General features: G+C 39.5%; 1 protein-coding gene across 1 annotated transcript in view; it reads right to left on the minus strand.

The window, feature by feature from the left end:
* Nucleotides 1-4,956: 4,956 nt before the first annotated feature.
* The window catches only part of LOC142500006 (protein mono-ADP-ribosyltransferase PARP15-like), a 33,641-nt gene continuing 18,538 nt past the window's right edge, over nt 4,957-20,059 (minus strand). The window contains exons 14-18 of the mRNA XM_075610062.1: nt 15,198-15,370; nt 13,775-13,802; nt 11,802-11,929; nt 10,324-10,498; nt 4,957-6,940 (exon numbers count right to left, since the gene is read on the minus strand). Of these exons, the coding sequence (XP_075466177.1) occupies nt 6,636-6,940; nt 10,324-10,498; nt 11,802-11,929; nt 13,775-13,802; nt 15,198-15,370 (809 nt within the window). The 3' untranslated portion in view covers nt 4,957-6,635. The remainder of the gene's footprint in view (nt 6,941-10,323; nt 10,499-11,801; nt 11,930-13,774; nt 13,803-15,197; nt 15,371-20,059) is intronic.

A 20,059-nucleotide genomic window follows, 5' to 3' on the forward strand; every position in this document is an offset into this window, starting at 1 on the left:
CACAGAGGGAATCCCTCCTAAGATACTGAACTTTTGTGCATGAACCAATAGAGATTCTTGAAAAGCAGGCATTTGTCTATCATTTTTAAACATATATGACTATATATTTATATATTCCTAGTGGTGTTGTTCATGTTTTATCAGTATCAGTATACGACTGGCACCCACTCTGTCCACCTTTACGACATCTAAAAACACACCTTTTTAACAAAGCATATCGGTAGCTCCGCTGGCTAATATTATACGTCTGAAATGCACTGACCTTGACCGCATGCAGACACACTTCCCATAACACTCTCCTACTGTCTCTGTAGATTCTCCCTAATTACTATTTAGATTATAACCTCTTCATGGCAGGATCCCCCTTCCTATTGTTACTGTCACGTCTGAAGCGCCTATTCCCATTATGTTATATTATTATGTCCTGTGTATTACTGCTGTGAAGCGCTATGTACATAAGTGGCGCTATATAAATAAAGATATACATACTGTACATACATACCGTAGAATACCTTTGCTCTCTTGGCAGTTACTTACGGCTCAGATATAATAGCGGATGCTCTTCGTCCTCAAGAAACAGAGAGAAGCGCTCTCAGACCCACTTCTTAAGCATCGGTTTGTAAAAAAAATGTTTTGTGAAGTCAGGGGCCACTAAGACAGGGAAATAATATCAGGGACCGCCATCATGGCTGTCCTCCCTTGGCACTAGCACATCCCTGAGGTATCTTGCATTAAACGGCAATGGATGGAAGGGAAGTAAACGTAATTATTCAACATTATAAAGCATTAGTAGAGGAGAAGGAGTGGCTCAGTGAGTAAAGACACTGACTGCCACTGAGTGTGAAGCAGGGGAGCCTGGTTCAATTCCCTATGTCGGCTCCTTGTGACCTTGGGCAAGTCACTTTCTCTCCCTGTGCCTCAGGCACCAAAAACATGTATTGTAAGCTTCACGGGGCAGGGACCTGTGCCTGCAAAATGTCTCTGTAAAGCGCTACGTAAAACTAGCAGTGCTATACAAGAACATGCTATTATTATAATTAGTAAGACCACACCTTGAATATGGAGTACAATTTTGGGCACCACTCCTTAGAAAATACATTATGGAACTAGAGAGAGTGCAGAGAGGAGCTGTAAGAAATTCAGATATATGTATGAATGATTACAGGACAATTATTGAAATGATGTCTTACAAAGATGAGATGTGTTTTAACACTGGAATGAGTTTGAAGGTTCTTTTAGAACTTATAATGTAAGATCTCTGTAGATGCAATTACATGTGAAGTATTTTAAGTAAAAGAGGTACAGTATGGTCAATCCTATTCTAACAACCAGAATTGACACAAAAGGTCATACTATGGTTTAAAGTTGCTTAAACTGCTCTGTTGACACTGAATGATTGTTGACAACTGTAGGTCCGAGCTGAGATAAGAGGCTGCGACAGACAGTTGCTATTTAACCTGATGATATGCTGAAGTAACAATTTTCTTATATGTTCACAAGGAGATCGCATGACATCAGTGGTATTGAGAATACTTAACTTTAAGTTAGCTGACTGGGTGGTTTTATCTGTATAAATAGACAGCAGTTAGCCTTAAAGAAAGGAGACCAGGAGGGAGAAAATGATAACACCATGAAGAGAAAGATTTTAATATCTGGAGAGGATACCAACAGAAAGCTACTATGTGCAACGATTCTTAAGAATATCATAATTTATTTGGAACGTCATCATGGCCAGTCTTACTATTTTTTTATATAAATAATTATTTTCAAAATAAATGTTTTGTTTTTGTGTGCAAAGACTAGAATGCTGTATTCTGTTATGCTGGAGTTAATCTATAGAAAAGACGTAAAAAGGACATGTAACAAGAGCCACTAAATTAATAAAGGGGATGGACAATCTGACTTATGAGGAGAGACTAGCTAAATTAGATTTATTTACATTATAAAAGAGACATCCAAGAGGGGATATGATAACTGTATACAAATATATTCAGGGTCAATACGATGAGCTTTCAAAAGAACTATTCATCCCACGGGCAGTACAAAGGACTCGGGGCCATCCCTTAAGGTTGGAGGACAGGAAATTTCACCAGCAACAAAGGAAATGGTTCTTTACAGTAAGGGCAGTTAAAATGTGGAATTCATTACCCATAGAGACTGTTATGGCAGATACAATAGATATCTTCAAAAAAAAAAGGTTAGACATCTTTTTTAGAAAGGAAAGGTATACAGGGATATACCAAATAAGTAAACATGGGAAGCATGTTGATCCAGGGAGTAATCTGATTGCCAATATCTGGAGTCAGGAAGATTTTTTTTATTTTTCCCCTTATGGGATATCATTGGATAATGTGTCACTGGGGTTTTTGTGTTTGCCTTCCTCTGGATCGATATACTGTAAGTATGGATATAGGATAAAGTATCTGTCGTCTAAATCTAGCATTCATTGAACTTTGATGGACGTATGTCTTTCTTCAACCTCATCTACTATGTAACTATGTAACTACTATATAACTATGTAACTACTATATAACTATGTAACTACTATGTAACTATGTAATATGCCTTTAGTATAGGTACCTGCTAAAATGGAGTTTACCGTGACAGGATTAGCAGGCTTAAATCATTTTGTTGTTGTTGTTGTTTTAATCAAAAGATGCAACTAAATGGCACCTTTATTATTAAACTTGGGATGAGAATGTAGAATTTCACTAATAGATTGCAAACCAATTGGGGAAGAGTGTAGGATTTGTGGTCCATAATGGGGAAAAATACCGAAGATATAAACTTCCACCAATAGTCTTATAGATTAGATAACAAGCATAAAGAAACCTTTAAACCTATGGCAGCCAAAAGAATATTGTACATTTTACAATTCCTTATTTTAATATTGAGATCAAGTAATACAGTTGCGGAAAAACAAGGTTATAAACAGTATGAATGGCAAACAAAATAAAAAGGCGTTAACATTCATTAGACAGACAAATTATTAATACTTAACGATAATAATTCAAAAGTCTACGTGGGGAGAAATATTCAGCCAAAACATTTCAAGGAACCGAGATCAGCAAAAATTGTCTTTAACCTGATGTGGTTTTATTTGTTGTATGCTTATATTAAATCCAAGCTTGCAAGATTGCATAAAATATAATAGTTTTCCATTTTCAGATTATCCCTAATACAGCCAAGTAAGTGATCTATTGGGGCAGCAGTAAATTGCTGCTAAAGTGCAGATATAGTGCATGATGCCAGGAAAACAACTAGAGATATCAGTGATTCTTTTATGTGAGAAGCCCTTTTCCATCTCTCTCCCCCAAAGTAAAATACAGGGGTGAGGGCGGAAGCTCTCTGCAGGTTAATTTAATTAGTCCCACCCACCCTTATTCTAGAATAAGTGAATAACTAGTTCAGGGGTGGCCAACTCCAGTCCTCAAGGGCCCCCAGCAGGAAAGGGTTTAAGGATGCCACCTAACCCAAGTACCTCAACAAAGAGGTGGATTCATGAAGCTCCAATAACTGGTATCTGAGCTTAATTGGCATTAATAACCATTCAAGTCAATGGCCGTTAATACCAAATCGGGGGTGGCCAACTCCAGTGTTCAAGAGCCACCAAGAGATGAGGTATTGGGGATATCCCTGCTTCAGCACAGATGGCTCAATCATTAACTCAGTCCTTTTGATTCAGTTATCTGTGCTGAAGCAGGAATATATTTAAGACCAGATGGTGCCCCTTGAGGAATGGTGTCGGAGAGGTGAAATACCATCTAAATAAAATATTGTATGAGTTCTCTAGGGCTTTAGTAGTACTTACAATATTATTTAAAATGCTCCATGTTTTAAACTAGCCATCTACATCCATATGTTCCCCAACATTTGTTTTCTTGAAATATGGCATAAAATGCTTTCTTTCTGGTTTCATTGAATCAAAAAACATGAATTTACTTACCGTGTGTGTCTCTGATTTAAAAAAAAACATCAATCATCCAGATTAAACCCACTAAACATATCAGTCTCCTAAATCCACTTTAGTTTTAAGTGGGGTCCCCCTTTATTACGCAGTTAACAGTTCTTAAAGTCAATACAAACACCAACTCTAATTAAGAAATATATATATATAAGAAAAATGGGGGAGCACAATGTGAGGGGGGGTAAATGGGTGGTGTGTCTTCTTTGACTGGTGATCAGTGTGGTGAAAACACCTCTACTGAAACAGCTCAGTGGTAGGTGGCAGGGGGTCTCTTTCTCCGCGTCCGGATGGAGAGCTGCAATTTCACCTCTTGCCTCTTGCTGTGAACTAAAAAACTGTCCATTGAGCATGAGGAACCCCTGTACAGGGCGAAAAGCGTAGCTCTCCACTTGGGACAGTTTTTTAGTTCACAGCAAGAGGCAAGAGGTGAAGTTGAAGCTCTCCATCCGGACGCGGAGAAAGAGACCCCCTGCCACCTACCACCGAGCTTCTCCCTGTGTTTTAGCATTCCCCCAGAAGCAAACAGTTGCTTTTGTTTTATCCCCATTTTTTATCTGTGCCACCACATTTAGTTTGTATATCACTGTTTGTTTTAAATAAAGTTTTACCCATCCATAGACCTTAGTGTCCCATAGTTCATTTTTCATCAGCAGCGAAGCGGATAAAGAAAAAGAAAATAGAAGCAGAAAGAAACTTCTACCAGTGTGTACTCATACTGGCCCGTGTGAGTATTCTGTTATATTTATATTTTTCCCCATTCCATCTCACCACCACCATTGGGTGACCATAAGGTCGAACCTTTCTATTTTATCTGCAATCGTATTGCAAGATACTTATAGATAAAATATCTGAAGTCCTGCTCCTACATTTGATATGGGAGATAACAAGATACCGTGATATGAGAACACTCACATTAGCCCGTGTGAGTGACATACTATACCAATAAATTGCAATAATATATTGCCTCACCACCCCCTCCTATACCGCAGTTGTTACTTACATACCCTGATCTAATCACCTTTTCATTTTCATGAGAGGAAAATCACGGAGGAACGTCTCCAAAGAAGAATATTGAAGAAACAGCGAGCAAAGAAGAACAGACGGAGGGAAGATCAACACCCTAAAAGAAGATTCGGAAGCTAAAGAAAGCTTGATGGGATTGAACTTACACAAGGCCGTGTAAGTTATTTACTCATATCTTTCCACCCTCATACACAAACCATTATATGCTCACCTCCCATTCACGAAGTCTATTACATACACTGATGTTTCAATAGAGGTGTTTTCACCACACTGATCACCAGTCAAAGAAGACACACCACCCACTTACCCCCCCTCACATTGTGCTCCCCCATTTTTCTTGTTTTCCATTGTCATTAAGGGTCCCGGATAGATCCTGTTGGGGGTCCGAGTCACACGAGGACATCTTAAGAACATTATCTTAAGGCTGTATTACATCCCTTTTTTTCTCCCTCCACATAATATTTTATGAGCACCTAAAGAGATAGCGCCCGGGTACTTTCTTTGCAAACTACAATTTAAGGTCCATGCAGCGTAATGCACTTGGGTTACAAAAATCGAAAAGACAGAATACAAAATTAGTGGCACTATGTCCATTACAGAGGAAAGGGACCTGGGAGTCATTTTTTCAGCAGACCTAAAAGTAGGCGAGCAATGTAACTATAATTTAGTTAGGGGATTGGGAGCAGAGGGTCCTTTAAAAAAAAAAAGTGACCCGGGCCCAAATCATTTCTATTACCGGCCCCGTCAATTTCCAATAACAATGTGTTATGTTCTTATTCAATCAAAATATATATTTTTTTTACTTTAAAAAAAGAAGCTATTTACAATACATTATTGCTATTTTTAAACAGATTAGGAAGATGTATAAAATACTCAATTTTATTAACATTTCCACTGCGTATCTCTTTCACTTTGGATCTGTAAACTATTAAGATGTTTTGAAACACTATCCACACTGTATTACTCTTCCACATCAGATATTTCAAGTGAAACAATGTACAGTATTGTTTAATATGGCATTCACAATTTGACCCAATTTACATCTGACGGGGGGTCTACGTAACATACCAATTGTGAAGCAAAAAGGCAGTAAAAAGTATCATTTTCATTTTGCGCCTCTTAGCGTCAGTATGTCAAGATACTTTGCTTCAATTCTGTCCCATGTATGTCTGCTTGTGATTTGAAGAGTTTTCATAGTGCCCGTTATGAAGAAGTAATGACACCTATGATTTGAATCCACTTGTATTCCTCAGCATTATACTGTATGTTGTCGCCATTTCTTCAGTGACAATATATCTGCCTGGTCTGAGGTTGCATTAACATCCTTGATTAAAAATCTGTGCCTAATGTACAAAGCTTAATTAACAAACTTGCTACATATCATGCAGCTTGGAGCATGAAATGTATCAATATAAACAGTTCTGTGTACTGATAGATAGAGCCCATGAGACCACTTATGCTTATTTTGAGACAAAAGATGCTCACACTTAATGAATGAGATAACGGATTTGGAGCATTATTGACCCTTATTTTTTGTTTTTTTACTCTTTTCAAGACTACAGTATAAAAGCAAAATCCCATTTGCTTCACACAAGGAAAATTGATAAGAAACGGCAGTGAGATTTCGCAGACATCGTTGAATTGTTCATGGCGTGGGATTGGGGATTTTGAAAGTGATCAAGTATTCAGGATATGCACCATCATCGCAGAAAACAACAAAAATAGAGGGATGCTGGACATTGTCCACCACACAGCCATAAAGGTCTGCATTAGGGTCCCCATCGATGTGTGGGGGTTCTTTATATCCTGGTTTTCCGGCGCAATACTTTCCTGTTATTACTGCCGCTTGGTAGACATATTTCTGTCCGTCTTGATCAGGAACAGAATACTGGTCCTGGCAAGAATAATGTGCTTTTTTAGCGAAGTATGTCCCATTTCCATATGCTGTAGCTGATGGAATTAAAAACAAAATACCAACCATTCTTTTAACACGCATTGCTGTATCTCTTTTGAACTATTTTTGGTACTAATGCTATAATTCATTAAACTCCGATGAGGGACGTCAGAGCTCAATCCGTAGTTTACTGTAATTGAATGGCAGTTAATTCTGGACTAGCTCCGATACCCTTTGTCAGAGCTCAGTGAATTTCCCACCCCAAAATTCTCCGTGAAGTTGTACATAAAACTTGGATATTGGTAACCTCATACATTAACCATTTCTATTTCTCTGTTTAAAAGAGGTTCACTACTTCAAAGGTTTAGGGTGAGAGAGATGCAGGCACAGGTAAGTCTTTCTACGCTGTATAATTCCATTTCATATTATTCAAGTTTCTCTTTTTTAAGGACTCTAGTGCCTTACATGCATTTTCAATAATTTCTCTTAAAGAGGCAATCCAAGTCTTTTTTTAATTTAATTTAATTTTTTTTAAATACAAAATTGAAGCATGGGGTCTCTGGAGCTGAACCCCACTAATTTCATCTCCTGGGACCCCCTGCTTCCACAGGTACTTGCCTCTGTACGGGGTGCCAGTAGTCACTCCAGGGTTCACATTGTGGCTGCTTTTCCAAGCTCCCGGGACCTGCGGACCAATAGGAAGCCGTTACATCATCAGGGCGGCTTCCTATTGGCCTATGTGAGGAAACTGAAAACTGCAGAGAGATACTGACACCCCCTTCGGATTTATGTACCTCCAGAAGCACGGGGTCAGTGGAGATAAAATTAATGGGGTTCAGCTCTGGGGACCCCCGGCTTCAATCCTGATATTAAAAAAAAATGAAGAAAAAACAACACAAAAACTAAATGGCTAGAATTGCCATTAAAAATTGGCATTGCACAATATACTGAGGTATGACAGAGACATTAATGCTAAGATCTAGTTAATGGTCTTTAAAGTGCCTTATGTCTTGGCTCAGTTGAGTAAATATGGCCCTGTAACAGCCACATACAAAAGTACTGTGGAAGAAAAAGCATATACAAACGCTAACACTATATCATACCTCTAAAAGTAGATTTTATAGGTTGTTAATAACCAAGTGATGATAATACACAAAATCACGTGATGAAGAGTCCAAAATTAAATGAGTCACTTAATTAATAAAATGTCTTGCAGCCTAAAACAATTGCTGACCGTAGGTTCTCTTGGGCGCAGGATCCAGATGGTTTATGGAAACAAAAGGAAAAAACATATCAAGCACTTATCGGCCAAAATGCCTTCTGCTATTCAGAAAGCCTCGATAAGTGGGCGATAAAGGCATAAATCGCCCCAAATTTCAGCCGTCAAAAAAAATCGCCGGCTGATCGGTGATAAGCCACTTATCGCCAGGTTCTTAAACTCATGCAATTCTAGTAGCCTCGATTAGCTTAGTTTCTCCCAAAATCCTCACGCCAGGAAAGGTTGGCGTGAGGCTGGGGAGAACCTGCAGAGAAGGCGGCGAGAGAGGGAGTTAGAAAAATAAATTGCTTTTTTCCTGCATCGGATTGATGCCGTGGGTCTCCTGATACCCATTAATATCAGAACCGGAGGCCCCTGGTATGAATCACATGCAATAAAAATGCATTTACAGGCAACTTCATTACCGTAGCGGGTAACTGCTAAGGCAATGAAGGGGTTAACTATTGTGGGTAGCGGGGGTGGGTGAGGGTGTTATTTGGCCCTTGGGTGTTAAGACCTTGCAGGGGGGGGGGTTCAAGTGGAGTTAACTCCTTCATTACCTTAGCGGTTAATACCACTAAGGTAATGAATAATAATTATAATAATAGCATGTTCTTGTATAGCGCTTCTAGTTTTACATAGCGCTATACAGAGACATTTTGCAGGCACAAGTCCCTACCCCGTGGAGCTTACAATCTATGTTTTTGGTGCCTGAGGCACAGGGAGATAAAGTGACTTGCCCAAGGTCACAAGGAGCTGTCACCAGGAATTGAACCAGCTTCAAACTCTCAGTGCCAGTCAGTGTCTTTACTCACTGAACCACTCCCTCCATCTCCTGCTACCCACCCGGTTGGTATAAACACCCACCAAGAGCCAAATGCCAACTTCAACCATCCTCGCTACCCACAATGAAAATATTTTTAAACACAAAAACCCTACTATACACCTCCTCTACCCCCAACAACCCCCCCCCCCCCAAACACATACAGTAGTAATGGGCAAAATCTATTATTCACATATGGATAATAGTGCATTTGCCCATTATTAAATAAAACATTAGCCAGCCAGCATTAATAAAGTAAATAAAATGTTCAACTTACCCCTGCCATCATGAAGGACATCCTCGTCAGCATACTGTACTGTAGGTCCATGTCCTTCGATGCCAGCAAGAATACCTGAAAATATACAATCTAATAGCACCTAACCCCTTAATCACCTTAGCTGTTAATAACCACTATAGTAATTAAGGGGTTAACCCACCCTCACCCGCTACCCAAAGGGGGGCCTAACCACCCACCCCGGCACCAATATAACCACCCTGTACCCATTGATTGGCTCAGTGGTATATCATACCCATATAATATGGGCATGATAAGCTACTATATCACTCAATGGTCAACCTAATAAAAATAATTAAGGCCAAAAATGAACAATAATCAAAGACATACACAAGCACCTAAACACCCCAACAATAAAAGAACTAAATAGCCTAATAGTACACATCACAAATAATTATCTACCACCAAAATAACAAAATTACTACAATTATGTTATTCCAAAACAATACAATTATATAAACAACTATCCAAGCAAACTATTAAACATATAAAACCACTATCCAAACAATCAATGAAATAAATAAAAGCACTAACCAACAAAACAAATTATTAATTTAAACCAGTAGCCAAAAAAAAAAAAAAAAAAGCACATCGTACAGTCTGTCTGTCCACAATTAGAAATAGAGTCGAAATATTTTTTTTGGTCTCCCTGCATGAGAAGTACAGTAGACCTGAAGCAAAGATAAGGCTGAGTGACCATTTATTCTGCAACATTAATGTTCCAAACATAAAACTCAAGATAACCAAAATGTGAGTTCAAATTTTGTAGATCCGACAGAAAAATTGTGCCATTCATGTTAAAACATATTACACTACAGGTATATGTTTTTTCCATTTGTTTCCATATACCATCTGGATCCTGCGCCCAAGAGAACCTACGCCCAGCAGATACAAAAGTACTGCTTCATTTCAGCAATTGTAAGCATACCATTGTTCATAGCTAAATCTGCAATGCTGCATTTTCAAACGGACACATGACAAATCCACATTTGGGAGGGTTTTGTACACCTTAGAGTTAGGGTTTTAAACATGGAAAAACAAATATCAAATTAGTATATCGTACCATTTTTACCACAAAAGCTCCGGTTAAATCCATGTCGATTAATTTTCTTGGTTGCATCAAAACTGGTGCCATGATATAGATGATGTTTATTCTTCTGATTGGGGTATTTCCGGTCAATGGACAGTTTTTTAATTGAGTAACTTTGCCATTGCTTCTCGTCCTGAATCCTTTCAATCTAACAAACAAAGTTGAAAAGAAAGGGTGGGCACTTTCGCTCGCGTTCTGGTTCTAAAATAAATGTTGTTTTGATTTTGGATATGGGATATTGGTTCCAATTTTTGTGTGCACTTTGGTTCTGGTTTTGCAAAAACTTGATGTGTTTGGTTTTAGATTTTTACCAAATGATGTAAAAAACTCAAAATAAACACGAAAATGCTAACATGGCATAGCAAAGCGCGAAAATGGCTAAAAATTCAGAAACGAAAATTATTGTAAAACTTTCAATAATGAAAAAGATATGGGCAGAAACACAGAGATGGCACATGGCGTGGTGTTCTGGTTATAGTTCAAATTCATTTTCGGGTTATGGTTTTGGTTCTAAAAATATTGGGGGGGGGGTAAGTTTTGGGTTTGTGATTGGTTTTGGAATGTAAGAAAGGTTCTGATTTCACACGCCCAATTTTTCTCAACTCTATTGAAAAGTGACACATCATTTTCTTTACTTTATACCATATCTCCTGTGCTACTGACAGATAACATGTTCAACTTCACAGGAAACTGAATTGTAATATTTCCAGTCTTATATACGAATGTTAGGAAGGGGAATTTATTTTACGGGAACGGTCGTGTTTTTATCATGGTATTATTATTTACTGTATGGTGGAAGCCGGCAGGGCCATCCTTAGGGCATGGTGAGAAAGATGGCTGCCTCGGGCCACGCACCTCCAGGGACCACGTACTCCCTCCTGTCGACACAGGATCCAACTTTCACCCGAATGGGGGGTGGGGGAGATCTGGAGGAGGGAGCACGGGCCCCATCCCCCTCCAACTCCCCCCACTGATCGAAAGTTGAATCCCGGCGCTGAAAGGAGAAGGAAGCACGGTGCCTCAGGACCGGCAGAGGGGTAGGTGTGGGGGCGTGGGGGTGGTGTGTGTGTGTGCTCTTACATTCTTCGCAGTGGGCCGCCTCCTGAATCATCGTGTTGCCATGGCAATGTGATGTCACATGACACCGTGACACTGCCGGAGGAGTGCTGCTGGCCTAGGCAAGTCCCTTCCCCCCTTTTGTTTTTACATGGTGGGCCCTGCTGCCAGCATGCTGCCTTGGGCCCCGTAAAGCCTAAGGGCGACCCTGGGTTTGTGTAATTTTTGTTACCCGCCATAACTTTTTTGATGTCTGTTTTGTCATGAAAGACGCATAAAAATGGTAAGAAAATGTTGTTTCTGCACCATATACAGCTGGATTATCTTTATTTCTATAAGAGTTGATTAAAATTCAAGTTTAAAAACTTGAGTCACCTTTAAATGTACCTTAATCACTTGGATTGATTTATTCCGACTTGTTTTATGGAAATTCTTTGCAACTTTTTCAAATTCACGACAATCCTTACTGCCATGAAGTCCTTTGGGCTCATGTCTGCCCATGAAGAAGGGATGTCAATTATTACTGAAATATTAGAACGTTTATATTGAGGAGCACTGCAACCAATAAAAACAGAAGAACTACATCTGGCTTATGGTTGGAAACATGCCCCAGGGTCGGTGGGACAGTTTGCTTGACCTCTTGTCTCAAGTAAAGAAAATAGCTCATCTCAAAATGCGTTGAGAGAGAAGTGAAACAAGCAGAGAACCAAATTGTTGTACGTGTTTCTGGAGCAATACTCATAGCAGTGTGATAAATGCATCCTACTTGGTTAATTGCTCTGGAACTGCATGCAAGTAATACAGAAAGAGATGACATTGTGGTCAAATCTTATCATGCTAATAAATGAAGCAACCATTTGTAGTCGTCATAGCATTTTTAGGCATTTCTGTTACCACACATTCTGATTTTAGCTAACCCATGCAAGAGTGTAACAAGATTTGTTGTACTGTATGGCCCATGTCTTCTCAGTGCGTCTGTTTTCTTCTTTTTTTTTCAGATTATGTGCACAAATAGTCAACTGCAATTTTTTTTTAACATCCATTGCCTGTAATTAAAATGCCCCATCATCAATAATGCAAAGGCAAGTTAAATTCCCCCTGGCTAGGTTTGTTTTATTAATAAATGTATACTGTATGTGTAATAGTACAGAATTATGCTGGAAACATAATGAAATCATTATTACGATACAGACATGTCAGATAATGCAAAGCTGAGAACATAAATAAGGCAAGAGCATGTCGTTAGCTTTTATTAAATTGAGTTCTGTAGGTCCAATATGGCACATGGGCCTGTGGAATTTTGCGGAGGGGCCCTTCAAGTCCTGAGGCAGAGGGATCGGGCCCTTGCATGGGAGGGGGGTGGGGTGTTATGAGAGGAGTATTGGCTACATATTATAGGTATGGACCAGGTGGGATATGTCGGAGGGGGGGGGGGATGGGAAAGAAAGAAGGTGGTTGGGGTTATGGTCACTAACACAAATAGACACTAGGACAGGGACAGACAATAAACACACAGGGCACAATACCATACACACACAATAATGAAGGCTACAGGGAATAAGTACTCCTGGTCTGGATCCTAGGTAGTCTATCTGTATAATCAACTGTCTGTACAGCCAGCAAAACACATTTTCCCCACACTGCAGAGTCTTATAATATCCTCTATTCCCGCCCAGGCCCTAATTCGCTCTCCTTCTCAACAAATGTACGAGTGTGTGTATTTTTACTGCTTGGATGACCTGAGGGGGCCTGGGCACCTTAAGTCACCGGGCCTAGGTCAGCACATAGCTGTCCCCCTCTGTCGATGGCCCTAAACACATTATTACTTATTCCTGCATTCAGCCAGTAGGCAACTGATATAGTAACACGTTCACTCGATTTATAAATAACCCTACATTTTCTTTTACAAAGAGAGAACAAAAGGATAAGAAAACAATAACACAATTTCATGAGTATGTCACAATTAGACTTTCGTGCCATTTATAGATAGCTGGCTCCCCCTAGCTGTCAAGGATGACAGTGGAACAAATCCTATTCCAGATACAGTATGTAAAATGGAAAAAAAAAAAAATACCTGTTTATTAATATTCACTGTATTCTTACAAGGGAAAAACAATAATGATAAAATAGTGAATATATTTTAGTAGAATGATTTAAGCAATTCCATTATTCTTGTATATTTGATTAATATATCAGCTCCATCTAACAAATGTTTTTAACATTCTTTCCTTTAAAGTACTACAGCGCTATTTCTGAGTCTCTGCATTATAATAAGTTGTCTGTGCTCCTTTACAGTGACTTATGATGAAATACTGAACAAATATGTACCCACGCAGAATTTATTACAAAATACTTGTTGTGTACTTACTTGAATTATGCGTTTGTTGCTGCACAACCTAAAAATAAATATTTGAAAACGAAATGTAAATATGAATACAGATAATAGCTTTAAAGCAGTGGTCCTGCTCTTACTCCCAGTCCACCCACCTTGCCCGAGGGTCACTGAATGTGGCCCCTAAGTTATTTGTATTTTGAGGGCTTTGCTGAAATCCGAAATGGTCCATTTCTATTTCTAATTCACATTTGTGTAATCATTGAGAGACAAAGTCATTTAAATTCCCTTACACATGTTACATTTGCTTGTTCTAAAAGGGATTATTGAAACTCTACAATTCTATCATCATTTTGATAGCATTTGACATTATATAATAGTTGCACTTTTCACATTGAACGATAGAGGGGCAATTGCTAGATCAGTTCCATCAGCCAAACGCTTTCATGCTGCAGGAGCAAAAGAATACTGATTGTGAATATAAACTGATTGTGAATATAAACTGATTGTGAATATAAACTGATTGTGAATATAAACTGATTGTGAATATAAACTGATTGTGAATATGAACTGATTGTGAATATGAACTGATTGTGAATATAAACTGATTGTGAATATAAACTGATTGTGAATATAAACTGATTGTGAATATAAACTGATTGTGAATATAAACTGATTGTGAATATAAACTGATTGTGAATATAAACTGATTGTGAATATGAACTGATTGTGAATATGAACTGATTGTGAATATAAACTGATTGTGAATATAAACTGATTGTGAATATAAACTGATTGTGAATATAAACTGATTGCGAATATAAACTGATTGCGAATATAAACTGATTGCGAATATAAACTGATTGCGAATATAAACTGATTGTGAAGAGATCAATAATGTGCACATCGAAAACACTTGCATATAAATGAATAGCCACTTGGGGCAATATTTTATCATTGTAATTAGGCAGATTACAAAACGTAATGTCATTTCACATATATCAATGTACTCTAAAACTTAATGACACACTTTTACACACCACTGCTATCTGGATGACACCTCTACTCGAACATATCAATATTTATTACAAATTGAAGGCATTGTTCCCGAGGTTAGGTGTAGGATGTAGCAGGGCAGGAAACATTAGGGGAAATTCAGTTGGTTTAGTTCCCTCGCATTTGCCAGTATTCACTAAGCTCCAATACAGAGTATTGCAGCGCGGTCCCATAGTATCTGCCATCGCCTGGAATGACAGATAGGGATTGCATTGCCATACTACATATCGAAGCTAAGTGAATCTCCTCTTTGTTCCTTCTGCCGTGGCTCTCACAGGCTCTCTTTCAGTGTGCAAGAAAGTAAGACCTACGGCTGGATCAGGGAGATATGTAAAAAACAAACTGACTTGTTGACCGGAGCTGCTGAATAGTATAAAACAGACTGCAATCAGCCCTGGTTTACCTGTAAATGCCGGCTTCTGGTTTGAAAAACGTCTAAATATTTCTGATAAATGTCGTCGGTAAAAGCAATTATACAAATCTCCTGGAGACAGCTGGCAGTCGTTTTTGTTAGATAGCTATTGATGCCATCCAAAATGAATGAGATTGAGCTGTGTGGGTCAATGGAAGCCTTTCCTGTAACACAAAATAGTATTTTAAGTAATGGTTTGCGTTGTTACACAATTGCCCAAGTTTCGTTCTGCTGTTTTATTTTACTGTTGTATATCTTATGATGCATATTCACTTCACCAACATTAAAGGAACACGGAAAACATAGGAGGAGTTAATTTAAAGTCTCCCTGCTGAGAAAGTAATGAGAACCAGGGGTAAGAATTGCACCAAACTTATCAAAGAAAACTAAAAGACAATAGTTTCTGTACACTGACACACAGAAATGCAAGATGAAAGTGACGCAATTTGCATCAATTTTCTCCTAATTTTCACCCCCATAGTATTAGCAAACATTTGTAGAGATGGGCACATTTTTGAGGGGAATTTGAATCTGCGGCAGATCGGACGGTTTCTATGGTCCGTGGATTTCAGCGGATCAATCTCAAAAAGGGCGATTCGTGGTTTGTGGATTTTTATTATTATTATTACCAATACACTCCACAGATTTCACAACCTGTGGACGGATTTGAAGAATCCAATCCGTGGATTCAGCAATCCACCAATGTATTTTAGTTTAACAACAGAGTATTGAAGCAGGGGATCTCCTGAGCAGAACAACATTAATTTCAGGTCCCTGCTTCCCGAGTTACAGGCCCCGGTAAGGTGTGCCGGTATCTCCCTGCATTGTTTAAATCACCCGCTTCACGTGACCGGGACATTTAAATGCACAGGAGATACCGGCACCCCATACCTGGGCCAATAACTCAAAGCTACTAGAATGGGCCCCTTAGTCTGACTATATCTGTACTTGTACCGTAGGATTCAGGAACAAAACATTATATAGTATGCTGGATCCACTGCGGTGCATGCACTGCTTGGCCCTTTATTGTGTATTGTGTTTCTTTAGAACGGTACAAGTAGAGATGGGCAAACGTGAGGAAATTTGATTTGCAGGGGTATTTTCATCATTTTTGGAACATTTTAAAATTCTCCAATATATTTTAAATTGATTCGCATATATTCTCTCATTTTGAAATATTATTTCACTTTTTACCATTTTCATTTGTATTTTACATTTTTGAATGTTTAATTGTCTAACTTTGTTTTCTTTTTTGTGTGCAAATTTTCGATTTTTCTCCAATTTCATATTTTTAAATATTGAAATGGGAAAAAAAATAGTGTCGACTTTTTTTTAACTCCAACGAATTTGTGAATAATAAAAAATGGAATGAAGAGCTTGTGATGGCTTTGTTTGTATGGGGTAAGTGTGATGGCTTTGTTTGTATGAGGTAAGTGTGATGGCTTTGTTTGTATGGGGTAAGTGTGATGGCTTTGTTTGTATGAGGTAAGTGTGATGGCTTTGTTTGTATGGGGTAAGTGTGATGGCTTTGTTTGTATGGGGTAAGTGTGATGGCGTTGTTTGTATGGGGGATGTGTGATGGCTTTGTTTGTATGGGGGATGTGTGATGGCTTTGTTTGTATGGGGATGTGTGATGGCTTTGTTTTTATGGGGTATGTGTGATGGCTTTGTTTGTATGGGGTATGTGTGATGGCTTTGTTTGTATGGGGTATGTGTGATGGCTTTGTTTGTATGGGGTATGTGTGATGGCTTTGTTTGTATGGGGTAAGTGTGATGGCTTTGTTTGTATGAGGTAAGTGTGATGTCTTTGTTTGTATGGGGTAAGTGTGATGGCTTTGTTTGTATGAGGTAAGTGTGATGGCTTTGTTTGTATGGGGTAAGTGTGATGGCTTTGTTTGTATGGGGTATGTGTGATGGCTTTGTTTGTATGGGGTATGTGTGATGGCTTTGTTTTTATGGGGTATGTGTGATGGCTTTGTTTGTATGGGGTATGTGTGATGGCTTTGTTTGTATGGGGTATGTGTGATTGCTTTGTTTGTATGGGGATGTTTGATGGCTTTGTTTGTATGGGGGATGTGTGATGGCTTTGTTTGTATGGGGGATGTGTGATGGCTTTGTTTATATGGGGTATGTGTGATGGCTTTGTTTATATGGGGTATGTGTGATGGCTTTGTTTTTATGGGGTATGTGTGATGGCTTTGTTTGTATGGGGTATGTGTGATGGCTTTGTTTTTATGGGGTATGTGTGATGGCTTTGTTTGTATGGGGTATGTGTGATGGCTTTGTTTGTATGGGGTAAGTGTGATGGCTTTGTTTGTATGGGGTAAGTGTGATGGCTTTGTTTGTATGGGGTAAGTGTGATGGCGTTGTTTGTATGGGGGATGTGTGATGGCTTTGTTTGTATGGGGGATGTGTGATGGCTTTGTTTGTATGGGGATGTGTGATGGCTTTGTTTGTATGAGGTAAGTGTGATGGCTTTGTTTGTATGGGGTAAGTGTGATGGCTTTGTTTGTATGAGGTAAGTGTGATGGCTTTGTTTGTATGGGGTAAGTGTGATGGCTTTGTTTGTATGGGGTAAGTGTGAAGGCGTTGTTTGTATGGGGGATGTGTGATGGCTTTGTTTGTATGGGGGATGTGTGATGGCTTTGTTTGTATGGGGATGTGTGATGGCTTTGTTTTTATGGGGTATGTGTGATGGCTTTGTTTGTATGGGGTATGTGTGATGGCTTTGTTTGTATGGGGTATGTGTGATGGCTTTGTTTGTATGGGGTATGTGTGATGGCTTTGTTTGTATGGGGTAAGTGTGATGGCTTTGTTTGTATGAGGTAAGTGTGATGTCTTTGTTTGTATGGGGTAAGTGTGATGGCTTTGTTTGTATGAGGTAAGTGTGATGGCTTTGTTTGTATGGGGTAAGTGTGATGGCTTTGTTTGTATGGGGTATGTGTGATGGCTTTGTTTGTATGGGGTATGTGTGATGGCTTTGTTTTTATGGGGTATGTGTGATGGCTTTGTTTGTATGGGGTATGTGTGATGGCTTTGTTTGTATGGGGTATGTGTGATTGCTTTGTTTGTATGGGGATGTTTGATGGCTTTGTTTGTATGGGGGATGTGTGATGGCTTTGTTTGTATGGGGGATGTGTGATGGCTTTGTTTATATGGGGTATGTGTGATGGCTTTGTTTATATGGGGTATGTGTGATGGCTTTGTTTTTATGGGGTATGTGTGATGGCTTTGTTTGTATGGGGTATGTGTGATGGCTTTGTTTTTATGGGGTATGTGTGATGGCTTTGTTTGTATGGGGTATGTGTGATGGCTTTGTTTGTATGGGGTATGTGTGATTGCTTTGTTTGTATGGGGATGTTTGATGGCTTTGTTTGTATGGGGGATGTGTGATGGCTTTGTTTGTATGGGGGATGTATGATGGCTTTGTTTGTATGGGGGATGTGTGATGGCTTTGTTTGTATGGGGGATGTGTGATGGCTTTGTTTGTATGGGGGATGTGTGATGGCTTTGTTTGAATGGAGGCTGTGTGATGGCTTTGTGTGGGTGTGTATGTGTGATGGCTTTGTGTGGGTGGGGTATGTGTGATGGCTTTGTGTGGGTGGGGTATGTGTGATGGCTTTGTGTGGGTAGGGTATGTGTGATGGCTTTGTGTGGGTGGAGTATGTGTGATGGCTTTGTGTGTGTGGGGTATGTGTGATGGCTTTGTGTGGGTGGGGTATGTGTGATGGCTTTGTGTGGGTAGGGTATGTGTGATGGCTTTGTGTGGGTGGGCTATGTGTGATGGCTTTGTGTGGGTGGGGTATGTGTGATGGCTTTGTGTGGGTGGGGTATGTGTGATGGCTTTGTGTGGGTGGGGTATGTGTGATGGCTTTGTGTGGGTAGGGTATGTGTGATGGCTTTGAGTGGGTGGGCTATGTGTGATGGCTTTGTGTGGGTGGAGTATATGTGATGACTTTGTGTGGGTGGGGTATGGATGATGCTTTGTGTGGATGGGGAGGAGCATGTGATGGCTATGTGTGGGTAGGGTACATGCTATGGCTGTGTGTGGGCAGGGTATGTGTGATGGTTTTGTGTGGGTAGGTTATGTGTGATGGCTATGTATTAGGTAGGGAGGGGTGCTTTGCATGGGGTGGAGGAAGGTGTGTGGTGTAAGTAAGGGAAGGGGGCGATGATGTGATCTTTGATTAAGAAAGAGGGTAAATCTGCTCTGTGAGAAGGGGATACATGTGGAGTGTGTGTTGAGTAAAAGGAAGAGTATGATGTGACAGTGAAGAGGGTGTGTGCATGTGAAAAGGAACGGTTAGCATGTTGGGTGAAAACGAGGAGGGAATGTGAGGTCTAAATAACACGGATGCCTTGAGATTTAAACAATCCTTCAGGAGTGCCTCTGCTCAAAGAAGGCAGAGAACCACTGCTGTAAAAAGGTCAAATTATGAAAGAAGACTGGGCAAGAAAGAGATAAAACAGAAAAAAAGATACCGTAGTAAAGCCGACTCTACATGTAGAGATTACAATGCTATGGTTTTCATTTATGAATAGAGATGGGGGAATTTTGGATTTGGATCCACAGCGGATCATCCGGTTCCTTTGATCCTCAGAAATCCGTGCACCAATCTCAAAAAGGACAATTCGCGATTTGCAGATTTTTTTTATTATTATTGCCAATACAATCAGCGGCTTTCGCAATCCGTCGGCGAATTTTTAAGAATCTACCAACGGATGGCTGAATCCGCGTATTGGATTCTACAAATCTGTCACCGGATTGTAGCCAATTGTGATTTTTCATGAATAAGTGCAGATTAAAACCGACCAAATCCGTTTACGGATTTTACATCACAAAATAGTTTTGG

The sequence above is a fragment of the Ascaphus truei genome, chromosome 7 (genome assembly GCF_040206685.1).
Source record: "Ascaphus truei isolate aAscTru1 chromosome 7, aAscTru1.hap1, whole genome shotgun sequence".
Taxonomy (NCBI): Eukaryota; Metazoa; Chordata; class Amphibia; order Anura; family Ascaphidae; genus Ascaphus; species Ascaphus truei.